We start from the raw sequence: 14,782 nt of genomic DNA on the forward strand, positions 1-14,782 counted from the left end.
GTCATTGCTTCTGCGAAGCTGCGACTCTGTTAAGAAATAAAGAAAATAATAGGAAAGAATTTTACTACTAGGAGAGACTTCGACTGACCATTACAGATCACTGCCAGTCAAACCCGCGTGAATAGTAGCACATTAACAGCCAAGAAGTTCATCGGAGAGGTTATTAGCCGAATTTTAGCTTCGTTAACAAAATTACAAATCCTATAACTCTGAAGCAAAGAGATCGGACGAAATCGAATTAGCGAGGTTGGGAGTTAAGGCTGCACCGACTATTTGACCTCTCCACATCGCTCAGACGCTCACCAATTTTCACCGTCGAAGAGACTGATGGTCCAGTTTCAAAGAGATTGGACGAAATTCATTATATCTTTTTGAATGAGATGCTGGTGTTTTCGAGTTTCGATCTGTGAGTTTTCTCTTTGCCTCTTTCTTTTCCCTTAGTTGACTTCTCATGAACTTATAGGGTTTTAGTTAAATGAAAATTTTGGAGTCAATTTGTCACTATTTCTTTCTGGACGAAAGAAAATCTCTCTTTTAGGTTTCAGCGGAAAGGAACCTGGGAAACTTGTAATTGAAGTAATAGCTTGGTTTCTGCTATATCAGTATGTCCTTGTTGTTCTTCATGGGAAATTTGAAGCAATTTTTTTTATGATGTGGGCTGATTTCAAGAATTGATTTTTTTGGGGGGGGGGTCAGAAGTCGGGTTAATCATTCTTGAAGTTTCTTTGATGATTGTTATACTTATGGATTAAATTATTTATTAGGTTATGTGATTCCTGATTGTAATGATGTCAAGACCAATGGTACTTGTTTTTCTGTTGGTGATACTCATCATCACATCCCAATTTGAGTGGAAACAGCAATTGGTCAATGAACTCGACGCAAGTCCAAGTATTTCCCAGAAGCAGCTGCAGACTTCTAAGAGGGAAGAAATTGTAAAAGAAAAGGTAAGTTTTTAGTTTCTTTGTCAATTACTGTCAGGTCTACTTGGCTGATTTGCTTAGCTTTGTTTGGTTGTTAGTCAAATCTTTCACTTAAAGATGAGTTCCTGTGGGTAAAATTTTCTGATGCAGCTATAGATTTGAATGGGAAAATTCTGGGAACTAGATAATAAATTTCCATTTGGTTGAGGGTCAAACTTCACCACTTGTGCATCTACAACAGTTTTATACTGCTGTGCTTTTGAAAATCATTTTTCGATGAAATCGTCTGTGATCCTTTCTTCTTCTTCTTCTTTCCTGTGGGACAACATTGAATATTTCATACTCTTCTTAAGATGATGTTCATTTTTACAATCTGTTGTGTAAACCAGACAGCTGTTGTCGAGGCAACATCTAACACTCCATAGTTGCACATTAGCAAGGTCTAACTGGGTAGATTTTTGGTACCTACACTTGCAATTAAGTGGCTATCCCCCTGTTTTTGATTTGTTGTACTGTATAGCTAACATGGATGTGGGTTACATTATGTCATTTTGATTTGGAATGCAGGAGCACAAACTCTATGATTTGATCTTCACTAGACGTGTGTTACATTTATTTCTTGTCATACCCATGTATGGTATATTTCGTTACACTAAATAAAACATGTTTTTTGTTTTGTTTTCTCTTTTTCATTTTTTGGATAGAAAGGAGAAAGTTGTCATTGGTGGCTGAGATGTTGTTGTCTGTTTGTAAAGGAGAAAGTTTTTGTCCCCCACAGAGGACGGATCACCCACCGTCCTAGGGTTCACAAACCCCTATAGGGTTTTAGTATGTTCCAAAAGTACCCTCTTGATGCCTTCTCCCACCCATCCCACGTCCTCAGTGAATGGATTCCCATTCACCGTGGGTGGAGGGAAACTCGGTCCGTATTGAAATGTCAAATATATTAGTTGGTATTGTTAAAATGACTTGAAATAACTTGGGATATGGTTGTGGTTTGGAGATTTTGGGGGATCCACCAACACATGAATGAGCTTTTCTCTCATATTTATGTACAATATTCTAGACAGAGGATGGCACTAGGCAAAGTTTGGCCTGTTAGGATACCTGGGCTTATTCCCTGGGAAACTTCACATGCTGTCAACCACTTTAATTTTAGGCATTTTCAGCACTGAATATTTGATCTTGACATTACATTTTAGATTCATCGGAATGGAGCTTCTTTGACCAGGTTTTCTAGAAGTTTGATTTTGATTCAATTAAAATAAGAAAGATGTGATTAGATATGAAGTTAGCATGTTTGGGTGCGTCTTCAAAATCATCATTCTCTTATTGTCCATTATCAAGCTAGCTTCAAAATTCTACCTGGTCCATGATCATGATCACTTGGATAAAAGGTTGAAAACATGAATCCTCTTAAAGTTACCTGGTTAGCTCCTTTAGAGATGTTTTTGGTTGAATTTTGGTGCTTCAGGAAGGGCTTTTGAGTTCAATGTTTTTGGGCTTGGATTGTTGTGGCATATTTGGTAGGGGTGCAATGCACGAGTCTAAAGACCAATTTATGCAGGTCCACATGGTGGTGGACAGGACTAAAGGTGAAGGTATCTGATTGGGCAGCTGCAGATGACATGTTTAGAGATGCTTCTGCAATCCAGATTGTTTTGAAATGGGGTACATTGATTCTTTCAGAGGAGAGATATAGGGTGGTGCCTCTCGGGAGCTTCACCTCATAGCTAGACCTTGTTTGATATTCACTTTGGAATCCAGAGCTTTCTTGGATTTGTGAAGTAATCCCATTAAGCTTTGGCGATGGGGTGGATGCATATTCAGGTCCTATCCTGGAGGGAAATTCCATTAGATAGTTGGTCTATCATCGAAAGTGGGCTGGAATATGTTATGAACAAAGGCTTTGATCATGGTCTAACAGGGGGTTATGGTGAATGCTATTAGCTGAGTGGAGGATGAGCCTATGGAGACAATATTCTCTGTTTGTTTAGAAGCATTTGTCATCTTGCAGTCCGTTTGAATTGCTCGTTCCAATGGATATGCTTCGCTTCCCTGCATGATTAAAGCACTTTACTCATTTGCCTAAAGGTGCAAGGTACAGTGCTTCTGTTGTGCAATCAGTGGTGTGTTTTCTTAGGGAATTTTGTGTGTATGGGCGAAGTTATGGGTGGGGTGGTCCATCTTGGTTGTGTTCCTGGCTTGTGCATGGCATGGGTATGGTTTGATCCCTTTGCTACTGGAATTGGGATAATTGCTAGCATTATAAAGTGTCAACTCAATGACCTTTTCCTTCTTTTCTTCTCCTGAGGATGTCTATTTTTCCTTCTGTATATATGGGAAAGGCTTAACATCCTCCGTGAGGAATAGTGGTGACTGGTCCTCCTCTTGTGGCAAGCACTGTCTATGTATACTGGGCACCTGCATCAAGCTAATTGTCTGGGCAATCATGCTAGGTGGATGTTGAAGTGGTTTTAATGTATTGAATTGGGCCTCTAAGTTTACATTGTGGAACTAGGTCCTGCATAGGAATGGATTCATCACTCACCATTCATGTGGTGCAACTAGGTGTACAGTCAAAAGGAGAGATTCTCTCCACCTTATCTGGTGTAGCCTCAGGTTCGGCTCTGAGACCACTTAATGCAGAAGCCGGGTCACAAAGGTCTATTTAGATTTGCTGTGGGCCCACCCAAGCTCTAAATTTGTCAATAACAAGAGATAGTAAATATATCAATTTTTCATGGGGGAGTGACAAGGCTGTAATTAACCAAATAGGAAAGGGTCAGTTGATATTATGGAGACTAGAGGACACTTGGAGATTTATAATTATTAACTAGGGGTAAATTTTGGATGCCAAACCAAGCTAAGGATAAAGAGGAACAAGAAGAGGGGATGGGCAATAAGGGAAATAATTGTTGAAGCTAATATATATTGAGGAGGAGGTGAGGTCTTCAATCACCAACCAAAGCAGGAGACAGAAAAACAGCTACTCATGAAGGAGAGAACTCCTTCAATTGTTCTTGGTTGGTCGTGAAGTTTCAGGAGTAAAGTCTCCACACCAGTCCCTTTCAACTTCAGTTGAGATTGACCAGAAACAAGAAGTGAGAACACTGATCAAAGCACCTGCAACTTGGTTTTGTGGTAGAGATTAGATCAGTACCTGAGTTCTTATTATAACCCTCAATAAGATGGGTATTGGGATGGGAAACAAGATCCTGGGACGTTAGTCGCCTACAATGGAGATTCACACCTAAGATCTCAGATCATTCAGGACTGTTATGAAGGTTCAGCGGGTCAAAGATCTCAGCTCAAAGAATAATGCATGTGCAGGAAATGGGTAACAGAATAAGACAATGGGGAGGGGAAAATAGGGAAAGTAAAGAGGGGAAGGAAGAAGAAATAAAAAGGGAAGGAAGATATTGAATAACAGGAAAGGAGGAGAGAAGAATCTCATAGGGACAGGGGAGAGAAGAGGAACACGCAGGGAAGGGGGGGTGGAGAATTACATTCGACCAACATGGTCACACAAATCTACAACAGGAGGTAACCACTCAAATATTAATTCCATCAAATCTGTCCAATGAATTAGGTTACAAGAATACTTACAAATATAAGTAAATAAATAAATAATTCCTAATTGTAGTCTAAAACTGAAATAGAAGTAAAATCTAACCCTATGTCCTAATTATCTGACCCAATCTAAACCTACAATGGAATCATACTTAAAACTAAAAATGGAATGGAACTCTAGCCTGAGTAAAAGATTTCAAGATAAATCCAAATAAGTAAATAAATAAACCACTGATATCCTACTAGGCCCAAATCTCAATTCGGGCCTGGTTCTCGGTTGGAACTCTCAAACAAGTTCGGCCCGGTCCAAAGAACTACTCCTGCATCAGTTAGATCTGTGATCGGATCTGGCCTTCATCTAGCCATCAGATCAGGATCTCTTCCATTGCATCATTGGGCCCATTATTTGCAGGCAAATCAAAGCCATCAGATCTGTTAAATCCTGCTTCACAGTCACATACCAGCAGCCCTGATTTAATTTTAGATCCAGTAAGGCCATTAAATCCAATCGATTCCAGTGTTTTCTGAGCCATTTTTCACCGAGGATTTTATGCCCAAACGATTGATTGACACATTGAGATGGGTTTGCAGGACTGATCTCCTGCCTTAAGTACCATCTTGAATGGGGAACTCAATTTGGAATATTGAGTTTTTATTTCTGAATCACATAACAGCACCACTAATTTAAGTTTAGATCCAGGTAAGCCCAATAAAAGAAAATGATTCCAGCATTTTCTGAGTCATTTTTCACCAAGCCATTTTCTGTGTTGGCAATCAATGGAAAGAACCAAGCTTTGCTAAATCTCCACCGCAAATCAATGCTAAAAGAAAGAAGGAAGAAGAAGAAGAAGAATGAAGCTTCCGCTTGCCATGAACCAAACTACAGTTTTCCCATCAAAACTTGAAGAGACCCCACCTTTTCTCTACCATAGATAGATAACCATAACCATTGCATTACATTCTACCAAAAAAGAAAAATCCATTGGAATTGAAAATTTGATTACAACTTATTTTGAGACTAAATTTATTTCTTTCCTAATCAAACTCAACTACCGAGGGTAGAAACCCCTAATTCGTACTGTTATAGCTAGTACCACTGATTTAACTAAAATGCTTACACTCATAATAGGATGGCAAGGCACATCACTAAACTCATACTCTAAAATAAAGCCTACAACGAAAATAAAAGCCATGATGGGGGTTTTTTTTTTTTTTGGGGGGGGGGGTTCTGTGGGTTTTGATTTTCCTCTTTGAGTCTTTGTATTCAGGCTTTGCTGCCTGAGTGCTTATGATGTTTGTTTGGGGAGTTGTCCCACAGTTGGATTCTTTTCTAATGAAAATTTTATTTGTCCCCAACAAAATCCCACAATCCAATTAATAAGTAAAAGCTTATGGTACTGCCTACTGATGCAGTTGGGCGATGGAAGGGATCTCTTTGATTTGAGAATTTTACTATTTACTTTCCTTTTTTTTGGTTTAGAAATTAGTTTGATAGTATTTTAATTTAGATTTGATTTTTATTTAGTTGCTATATAGATTAGTTTCTATTTTCAAGTAAGTTGCCATTAATTGCCCAATTTTTCCTTTATATTGGACATGTACTCATGGAGAAATTTCAGTTTTGAATGAAAGAATTGAATGTTGGAATTAATGGATGAGTCTGTGGCTGTTGCGAGCCTTGCGTAGTTCCCCCTCCTACTTTGAATTTCTTTCTTCATCTTTCTCTTTTCTTTTCTTCTTCCTGTCATCTCTACCTCTTATCTCCCACTTTTATTACCTTGTTATGTTCATTGGTTACTGTTCTACATCTCTGCTGGGCGTTAAAACCGACATCAACAAGAAGCTGGCTGACCCCTGTCCTGTGACCGACTGAATCAGAGGTTTGGGTCGAAGGAAGCTGCCTTGTAGGCGACTCCAACCCTTAATCTTAGACCAAAAACCTTTCTCTGCTGTGAGAAAACAAACCTGCGACAGGGCTGAACCCTAAGCTACCGCCAGGTTCTATTACAGGTTCCTACTGCAGCCTTCCAACCTGCAGATCCAAGTGCTTATCTTGTGGGATCGATAGAGCCTTATCCTGAGAAGCTTCGTTTCGAATTTCAGGTCCAACCAAGCCCTATCGAAGGAGTTCTACCGATCGGAATTTTTTTCTGTCCGCTGGTTTCTGGTTCTCACGACAAGAAGAAGAAGAACAGGTTTCTTTTATTTTAAAAGAATTTTTGCTGTTATTACAATTAAGCCCTTGTTCCCAAAAGTTATATTCCATAACCCCTTTTCTCTTTGGTAAAATTCAGAATAAGCCTTTGTATTAAAGTTTTAGTTCTAGAACTACCCCATCTACCTTATAATTATTTCTAAGGCCCTGCTTGTTTCTGAAATTACAAGAATACCCTTCAACCATTAAATTTGAGATTTTGGTCATTCTTGTGGGCCATAAGCGATCCGATTTCGGCCCTTGGAATCCGGATCCGCATCAAGTGGTATCAGAGCAAATTTTCCTGCAATTTTCTAACCATGGCAAGTCACATCACCAATGCTGAGTTGCACAAATTATATCGTGAGTTAGCCGAGAACCAACAGAATACTGATGCTAGGCTTGAGAGGACTGAAGCCAAGTTTGATAAGTTTATGGAAGAGATGATTGCCTTTATGAGGAGGTCCGACAAGCGAGCTGAAGAAGGATCCTCTACATTACCCCCTCAGCTCAACACTTTACGGATCGAAGACACACCTCAGAGGCAGCAATCTGATCCGGTTGTTCCCCAGGATGTTACCCGGCAATTTTCTGACAGAGATTATGGCATCAAAGTGGAGGTTCCCGAGTTCAGTGGTGAAAAGGGACCTGAGGAATTTCTTGACTGGCTTACCAAAGTGGAGAGAATTTTTGCGTATAAGTCTCTTCCAGACGTGAAAAAGTGTGAACTCATCATCACCAAGTTTATTGGGTATGCATGTTCATGGTGGGATGATGTACTACATGCAAGGTTTGTCAGAAGACTTGGACCCGTTATCAATTGGGAGGTCATGAAGCAGATCCTGACTGAAAAATTTGTTCCCCTTAATTATGAAAAGGTAATGTTCCATAAATTACTTAACTTGCAACAAGGGAACAAAGATGTGGATTCTTACACCCTCGAATTCCACAAACTGTCTTCAAGGTGTCGGCTTCAGGAAACAGACCAGCAACGGGTAATGCGATATATCAGTGGGTTAAGTACTGAGATTCGACTTGAGTTGGCTAACACTGATTTCAGGTCTGTTGATGTGGCAGCGGCTCATGCCAAGACAGCTGAAGAGAAGTCCATTTATTGGAAGGGTATGCTCAAGACTTCTTCAGTTTATAGACCTCCACCGCGTATGGAGGAAAAGAAGCCTGAAGCTCGCAGAGTTGAAGAGAAAAGGTCAGAGTTCAACAAGGATAGTGTTGGGGTGAAGAATATCATATGCCATAGTTGTGGCGAGAAGGGTCACTATTCCAACAAGTGTCCCAACAGGACTCGTTCTGTGAACGTTGCAGAGAAGCAGCCGACAGAGAAGAGTGAAGATGAATCTCATTTATATCCTTATCCGCTCGAGGACGATGATATTGTCGATGATGAAGATGAGGATGTAGAAGCTCATTCAGCTAGCCTTTCATCCTTTTCGAATAGACTAGTTGATAAAGCTCCTCTCTTCAGACAGAAGGGTACTCTCCTGCACGGCTCCGACCATACTGATGTTCATGCAGTTGTTGATACTGGGGCAGAAGCAAACTTCATATCTGCTGAATTTGTTCGAGCACACAACCTTCCACAAAAGCAGCTTTTCAAGAAGATTCATGTGCGAGGTTTTGGACCCACAGCGCGAGAAGAGGCCACTGCAGTTGTTCGAGTACACCTACAGTTTGGGCCGTTACAGTACCATGTCACCTGTTTGGTCACCTCATTGGCACACTGCGACATTCTTCTAGGGCGACCTTGGCAGCGACATGCAGGCATTCTCTATGATGGCGCACGGAACACTATAAAGGTGAAACAAGGAGGTCGTACGTACTTAATGAGGCCACATGCATTATCAGACATGCCACGTCACCGACTGACTCCAGCTCCAGTGACACGTCAACCTACTCACCCTCCTCTTGGTGTTATGTTCCCATTTTCTGTTTCGAGCTATGTGCCACCTCATCGGCGAGCGATTTACGAGGGAATCTTAGGAGCACGACCTAACTCGACGGAGTCGAGTTCTTTTAAGACCGGGAGAGCTGATGCAGTTGGGCGATGGAAGGGATCTCTTTGATTTGAGAATTTTACTATTTACTTTCCTTTTTTTTGGTTTAGAAATTAGTTTGATAGTATTTTAATTTAGATTTGATTTTTATTTAGTTGCTATATAGATTAGTTTCTATTTTCAAGTAAGTTGCCATTAATTGTCAAATTTTTCCTTTATATTGGACATGTACTCATGGAGAAATTTCAGTTTTGAATGAAAGAATTGAATGTTGGAATTAATGGATGAGTCTGTGGCTGTTGCGAGCCTTGCGTAGTTCCCCCTCCTACTTTGAACTTCTTTCTTCATCTTTCTCTTTTCTTTTCTTCTTCCTGTCATCTCTACCTCTTATCTCCCACTTTTATTACCTTGTTATGTTCATTGGTTACTGTTCTACATCTCTGCTGGGCGTTAAAACCGACATCAACAAGAAGCTGGCTGACCCCTGTCCTGTGACCGACGGAATCAGAGGTTTGGGTCGAAGGAAGCTGCCTTGTAGGCGACTCCAACCCTTAAATCTTAGACCAAAAACCTTTCTCTGCTGTGAGAAAACAAACCTGCGACAGGGCTGAATCCTAAGCTACCGCCAGGTTCTATTACAGGTTCCTACTGCAGCCTTCCAACCTGCAGATCCAAGTGCTTATCTTGTGGGATCAATAGAGCCTTATCCTGAGAAGCTTCGTTTCGAATTTCAGGTCCAACCAAGCCCTATCGAAGGAGTTCTACCGATCGGAATTTTTTTCTGTCCGCTGGTTTCTGGTTCTCACGACAAGAAGAAGAAGAAGAACAGGTTTCTTTTATTTTAAAAGAATTTTTGCTGTTATTACAATTAAGCCCTTGTTCCCAAAAGTTATATTCCATAACCCCTTTTCTCTTTGGTAAAATTCAGAATAAGCCTTTGTATTAAAGTTTTAGTTCTAGAACTACCCCATCTACCTTATAATTATTTCTAAGGCCCTGCTTGTTTCTGAAATTACAAGAATACCCTTCAACCATTAAATTTGAGATTTTGGTCATTCTTGTGGGCCATAAGCGATCCGATTTCGGCCCTTGGAATCCGGATCCGCATCACCTACATCACAAACATATGATAATGTTATTACCTGCCCCAAGTTTATGAATTTATTGAAATGGAGGGAAATTCGGTAATTTGGTCTCCAAGGTCTGCCTTGGTTAACCTCCTCTCCTTCCTTCCGTTGATACAATCCAGGGTTCGAATACCCTGGCTCGGATCACTTATGCCCCCCCCCCCCCCAACAAAATGAATAAAATTCCAAATTTGAGTTCTGTAAATGTATAGATTTATGGACACCTTTTGGGTAAGATAACAAATAAGGGTTCAATGGTAAATAAATCTGCAAGAGGAGGGCTATTCTGTACTTAGGGATAGGAATGGGATACAAAGAAGATTAAGGATAAAAGGAAGGGCAATTCAGAAAGAAGGAAAGATGGTGCCATATAAAAAGCATCATCACCAATTTGTCTTCTCTCTTTTTTTTTTTTTGGTGGAAGAAAATTTAATTGATTAGAATGAAAGTTACTCATGTAGTCACCATTACAAAGGTCGACTAACCATGGAGTGGATGTAGGCCAAAGCATCGCACATTCTAATGGCACTGCCTTCTGGGCTATACCTGTTGGAAACAGAGTTGACAGATCTTAGAATATAAGAGAAGGAACTGGATAAAAAATATGTTGAAATGTGGAGAATATCCTTGATGTCATGCAGTACTTCAACTGGAGGATGTAGATTCTGAGAATTGAGGAATGAAACTAGTTCCTTATTTTTCGATTCTAGAGTGACCCTTTCGAAGCCTTCTTCAATAGTCTGCAGCAGTCCAGAGTGAATAGCCATAGCGTCCCTTTGCAGAAGAGAGGAGAAGTGAAAGGGTTCAGAAACTGCCACAAGCGCCCTACCACTAGTATTTCTAATGATAAACTGTAACCTGAGTGGTCCCCATGAAATAGCCGTCGCCTCCTTTTAATTGAACACCAACAATAGAAGAACCAATTTTGGAGTCGAGAAGAGATCTCTTTCAAACGAAAGCCAACCGACCTCAAATTTCAGGGAGTGATTCCTCTCCAGTGGGCCTCCCAAAGACGACCACTAGCTACTGGAAAGAACCAGCAGCCAGAGAAGAGTATCGACCTGAGATCAATGCACCTCAAAACGAATTTTTTGATCTTTGATAAATCTGTTTCTCAAAACTTTTTTTTGCAGACATAATGCCACTAAAAAACCCAATAGTATCATCGGATGCCCAAAAGGGGGAGAGGGTTCGATTGCCTCTTTTTAGGTTTAAATAGTTGGGAGATTTATTTGGCACAACAACCTTTTTTTTTTTCTCTCAAATCCGACTTGTTTCGTCCAGTTGTTTCTGGAATTGTAAATAGGCATAAATTTTGATTTATGTTTCTAAAAACGGGTGAAACGGAATAACTTTATCAAACGATTTTTAGGCTGTTTCTCCGTTTTTGGGAACAAGAAAACGCAGAAATGGCAGAAACGGAACGTTGTCAAACGGTGCCCAAGTCTGGCGATAGGAGCAGGACCAGGTCTGATCGCAGATCAGTTTCTCGCACGTTAGAAGGAATGGAGGGATGGTAACCTAGGGTTTAGGTTTCCCAACATAAGTGGTATTATGCCTAGAAGATGGGAAGGAAAGAAGAATGGATGAGGGAATTTGATGCCTGCTACAGTGGTGGTCTGCAGGTACCATTAAACTGATACAGTGCACAATAGGGAAGAAAGGGGTTGGGAAGGAGGAGAAGAAGATGAAGAGCAGAAGAAGAGAAGGAAAGGAACCATATCGGAAAGCAGGGAAGAGGGGAAGGGGAGAGAGCACGCACCCACAAGCCACGTAGGCACACTCAATGAAACACAATACTCTGTTCTCATTCATCTACTAAATCGTTGGATTACACGCATATTTGTAGAAAGAATTTGCACCCAACAAGGAAACTTGAAGCAAACTAAACTGAAATATCTTACGTATCTAACCCCTACCTAAATAAAAGATTACATAATATTCTCCCAAATAAAATGAATCTCCTTAAATGTTTTATTGAGCCAACAACCTGTTTTGGAATCGGTTCTTCATGGTCTAGGAATCCCAATGGGTCAGATGGTACCGCCTAGTATCTGCATCATCCAATATCTGCCAAAACCTATCCTTATGATAACCGAAATCCATATAAACCTCTCTAAATGTGAAAACGCAAGCATGAGTATGACCTCCAAAGCTGAAGCGTCTCAAACATGGGGATGGTGTCTAAATCGCACTACAGGGCCTGAAACCCCAAATCATCAGAGGGGGGAAGGCTTCTGAACTGCTTAACCAATCACTCTCTTGTTGTCAGACTAGTTTTGGGTCACCCTATCTGATTGTGTTGGACAGTTTGCTTTTGTGATTCACATTCATTTTCAACCCTTTACCGCGCAAACCCTTATTTTGGGCAATATTCAAGATAACTTCATTTCTTTTGGTTGATACAAAATGACCTTGTACCATGAATACCAGTTGTTGCAATTTTGGGTTTTTTTTTTTTTTTTTTTTGGGGTGGGGGGTGGGGTGGTTGGTTGAGGTAATAGGACTATGGCCATGGAATCTTGATCTTTATAATCGTTTGCCTGGAAGCAATTGCAATTGTTGCTTTTAAAGATTCACTTGGGAAAGCACCAAATTATTTTGCAGTGGTTATCCTAACCCTATTATAGGGAGCTTTATTGTTGCAGAAGATACTTTCCTTGTCTCAATCAACCAAAGAAGGGGTTTTAGTGGGAAAACTCCTTGGCTGCTTCTTATTCAAATCTTTTGGGCATTTGGGCTGGAAATCAACCTCATTTGGGGATTTAGGTGAATTACACGGTTTATGCTCTATATTTCTAGGACCTGAACGCTCTAAATGGTATTGCTATCTTTATTAACAGCTATTTGCAACCATTTGTGACATATATGCGTATCACACTCTCTTGGGAATGGGGACTGGTAATAAACTCAACTCCCCTAAGCCCATTGCCCAACTAATGGGGCACTCGTAAAGGTATTTATTGATGAAAGGAAAGAAATCCTGGAATTGAATTAGGAAGCGTTCAGACTGTTGTCATTCCACCAAGTATACCCAAAAAGAATATCTGTTGCAAAACCCAGCAGAGAAGCTATCAAAATTTTCCGTTTTCTGTATTTGATTGCTAAATTTTGTATAGATCATCGAAGTTAACTGTTCCATGGTTATTCTGTCTCATTTTCAATCTTCTCCTCTAGCTAGCAAAGACTCTGTTATAATCTCTGAATTGTTCATCTTATTCAATATTCTATTTATTAATTGCAGATCATCTTATCTCAAGAAAAGAATATTCAGAGACTCAACGAACTTGTTCGGACCCTCCGTGAACAGTTACAGCAATGCAGGTGCAATAATGATACAATAAACAGCACTGTAACCCTTAATGAAAATTTAAATGAGCTTGAGCGACAGCATATGTTGGAGGATTGATCATATATGTTACAGGTCTGTCAGTTTATTTGGTTATCTTCTGTTAAACTGTTGTTTTTTCTCTCCAAGTGATTTGTTTCACTCAGAGGTTCTCTCCTCTATGTAAAAATTTTCACAGTATTCAACTGACCTAAATATTACACATTATCAACTTTGCATAGCTTCCTCTCAATCTTCCATTGATAGGTGGATTGTTCAGGGTCTACTAATTTCTTCTATGTTACAGACTAATCTTGTGGTAATTAATTGAACACTGGATCATGGTGAAACAGCTTTCTAAGAGAGGGGTTAAAACAATTTTGGTAGTTAACCAAGCTTTTTGGATAGGTATGATTGTAAATAGGAGAACCATAATTTGATGATACATCATGATGAGAAAATCAATGAAACCTTCATTTTTGTGTTTTAGGAAAAAGGAACTATAGTATTGTCTACTGCTTTGCCATTCATCTCAAACTATTTTGCAGGAATTCTTGTTCGGATGACCACTCACTGTGAACTCATGCCTATAACTCATTGGAACCCTCAAGATATGAAGTTTTGAATATTGTCAGGAAGATGCAAAGGCTCACCAGTTGCATGATAAGAGTTGATTTCCAACGCAGAAAAGAACTACCGCAATTTTGTTATGGATTCAAGCAAGTCAAATTGGTTGTTGTACAAAAGTATACCAAATTGAAGTATTGAATGACAAATTTGTCTGCAAATCTTTCTATAATTGTCAAAGCATTATAATAGAATTGTTCGAGAAGTTGAATTTAGTTGGGGATCCCAACACCTAACCACAACAATCCAAGTTCCTTAACGTTGGGGCAAGTGGGCACCTTCCCACTACAAGGTATATCCATAAAATGAAAAATTCCCTACCAACTGATGGTTCACCTGAATCGAAAGCTAAAGATTCTCACTTTCGGTGCCCACCCAGGATATAATTAGTTTGCTTTGAGAATGTTGACAATGCACCAGTTTCTGTAAAGATGAGCTTCTAAATAAGTTTCCTTCTGTTGCTGATTTCTTCTTGTACTTCTTATTAGTTTTGTAAACCCAATCAACTGGAATTGATTAGAAGAAAAGAGGGGGGGGGGGGGGGGATGGGGAATCCTTCTTCTGGTGTGGTCGAACGATCCATGAAGCCACGCACTTGTTCGGATTCAAAGGCTAAGGCACAAGCAAAGGAGGTGCGTTATTCCACCACCACCACCACATGATAGGGAAATGTACAGTTTTATTATCTACGTGAATATTATTATTTCAAGTCTTTAGTAGCTTGATTCAATATAATACAAGCATATAAGAGACAAGAGATTTATGTGATTCGATAATTTCTTCTACATCCATGGAGTGAGTCCGAATTTCCGTATAGATCAAAAGAAGACTATTATCATTGCGGTGTGGTTCTTAAACCCAGCCTTTTGTGCACCCTTCTCTCATCCCTGTTTCTCACATTTTAACTTCTCACTTGCTTTCTCTGTTTATTTTGGTTTCTCACCATACCTTTCACACTTTCTTTCATCTTGGTAGACATATCTCTCCTTTTAAAGACT

At 39.9% G+C, this 14,782-nt stretch overlaps 1 protein-coding gene across 2 annotated transcripts; it reads left to right on the plus strand.

Moving 5' to 3' along the window:
• On the plus strand, positions 1-13,956 carry LOC122092674. Of its 2 annotated transcripts, XR_006144262.1 has the most exons (5): positions 1-406; positions 765-947; positions 13,074-13,253; positions 13,465-13,565; positions 13,706-13,956. XR_006144262.1 is itself a non-coding variant. In XM_042662906.1 (4 exons), the coding sequence occupies exons 2-3, from the start codon at positions 786-788 to the stop codon at positions 13,236-13,238; spliced, it is 327 nt and encodes a 108-aa protein (XP_042518840.1). In that variant the 5' UTR covers positions 4-406; positions 765-785; the 3' UTR covers positions 13,239-13,253; positions 13,706-13,956. The 2 variants fall into 2 exon arrangements, 1 of the variants encoding a protein (XP_042518840.1); XM_042662906.1 differs by lacking the exon at positions 13,465-13,565 and having other exon boundaries at positions 4-406.
• The last annotated feature ends 826 nt before the right edge of the window (positions 13,957-14,782 follow it).

Source organism: Macadamia integrifolia, chromosome 11, assembly GCF_013358625.1.
Source record: "Macadamia integrifolia cultivar HAES 741 chromosome 11, SCU_Mint_v3, whole genome shotgun sequence".
Classification (NCBI taxonomy): Eukaryota; Viridiplantae; Streptophyta; class Magnoliopsida; order Proteales; family Proteaceae; genus Macadamia; species Macadamia integrifolia.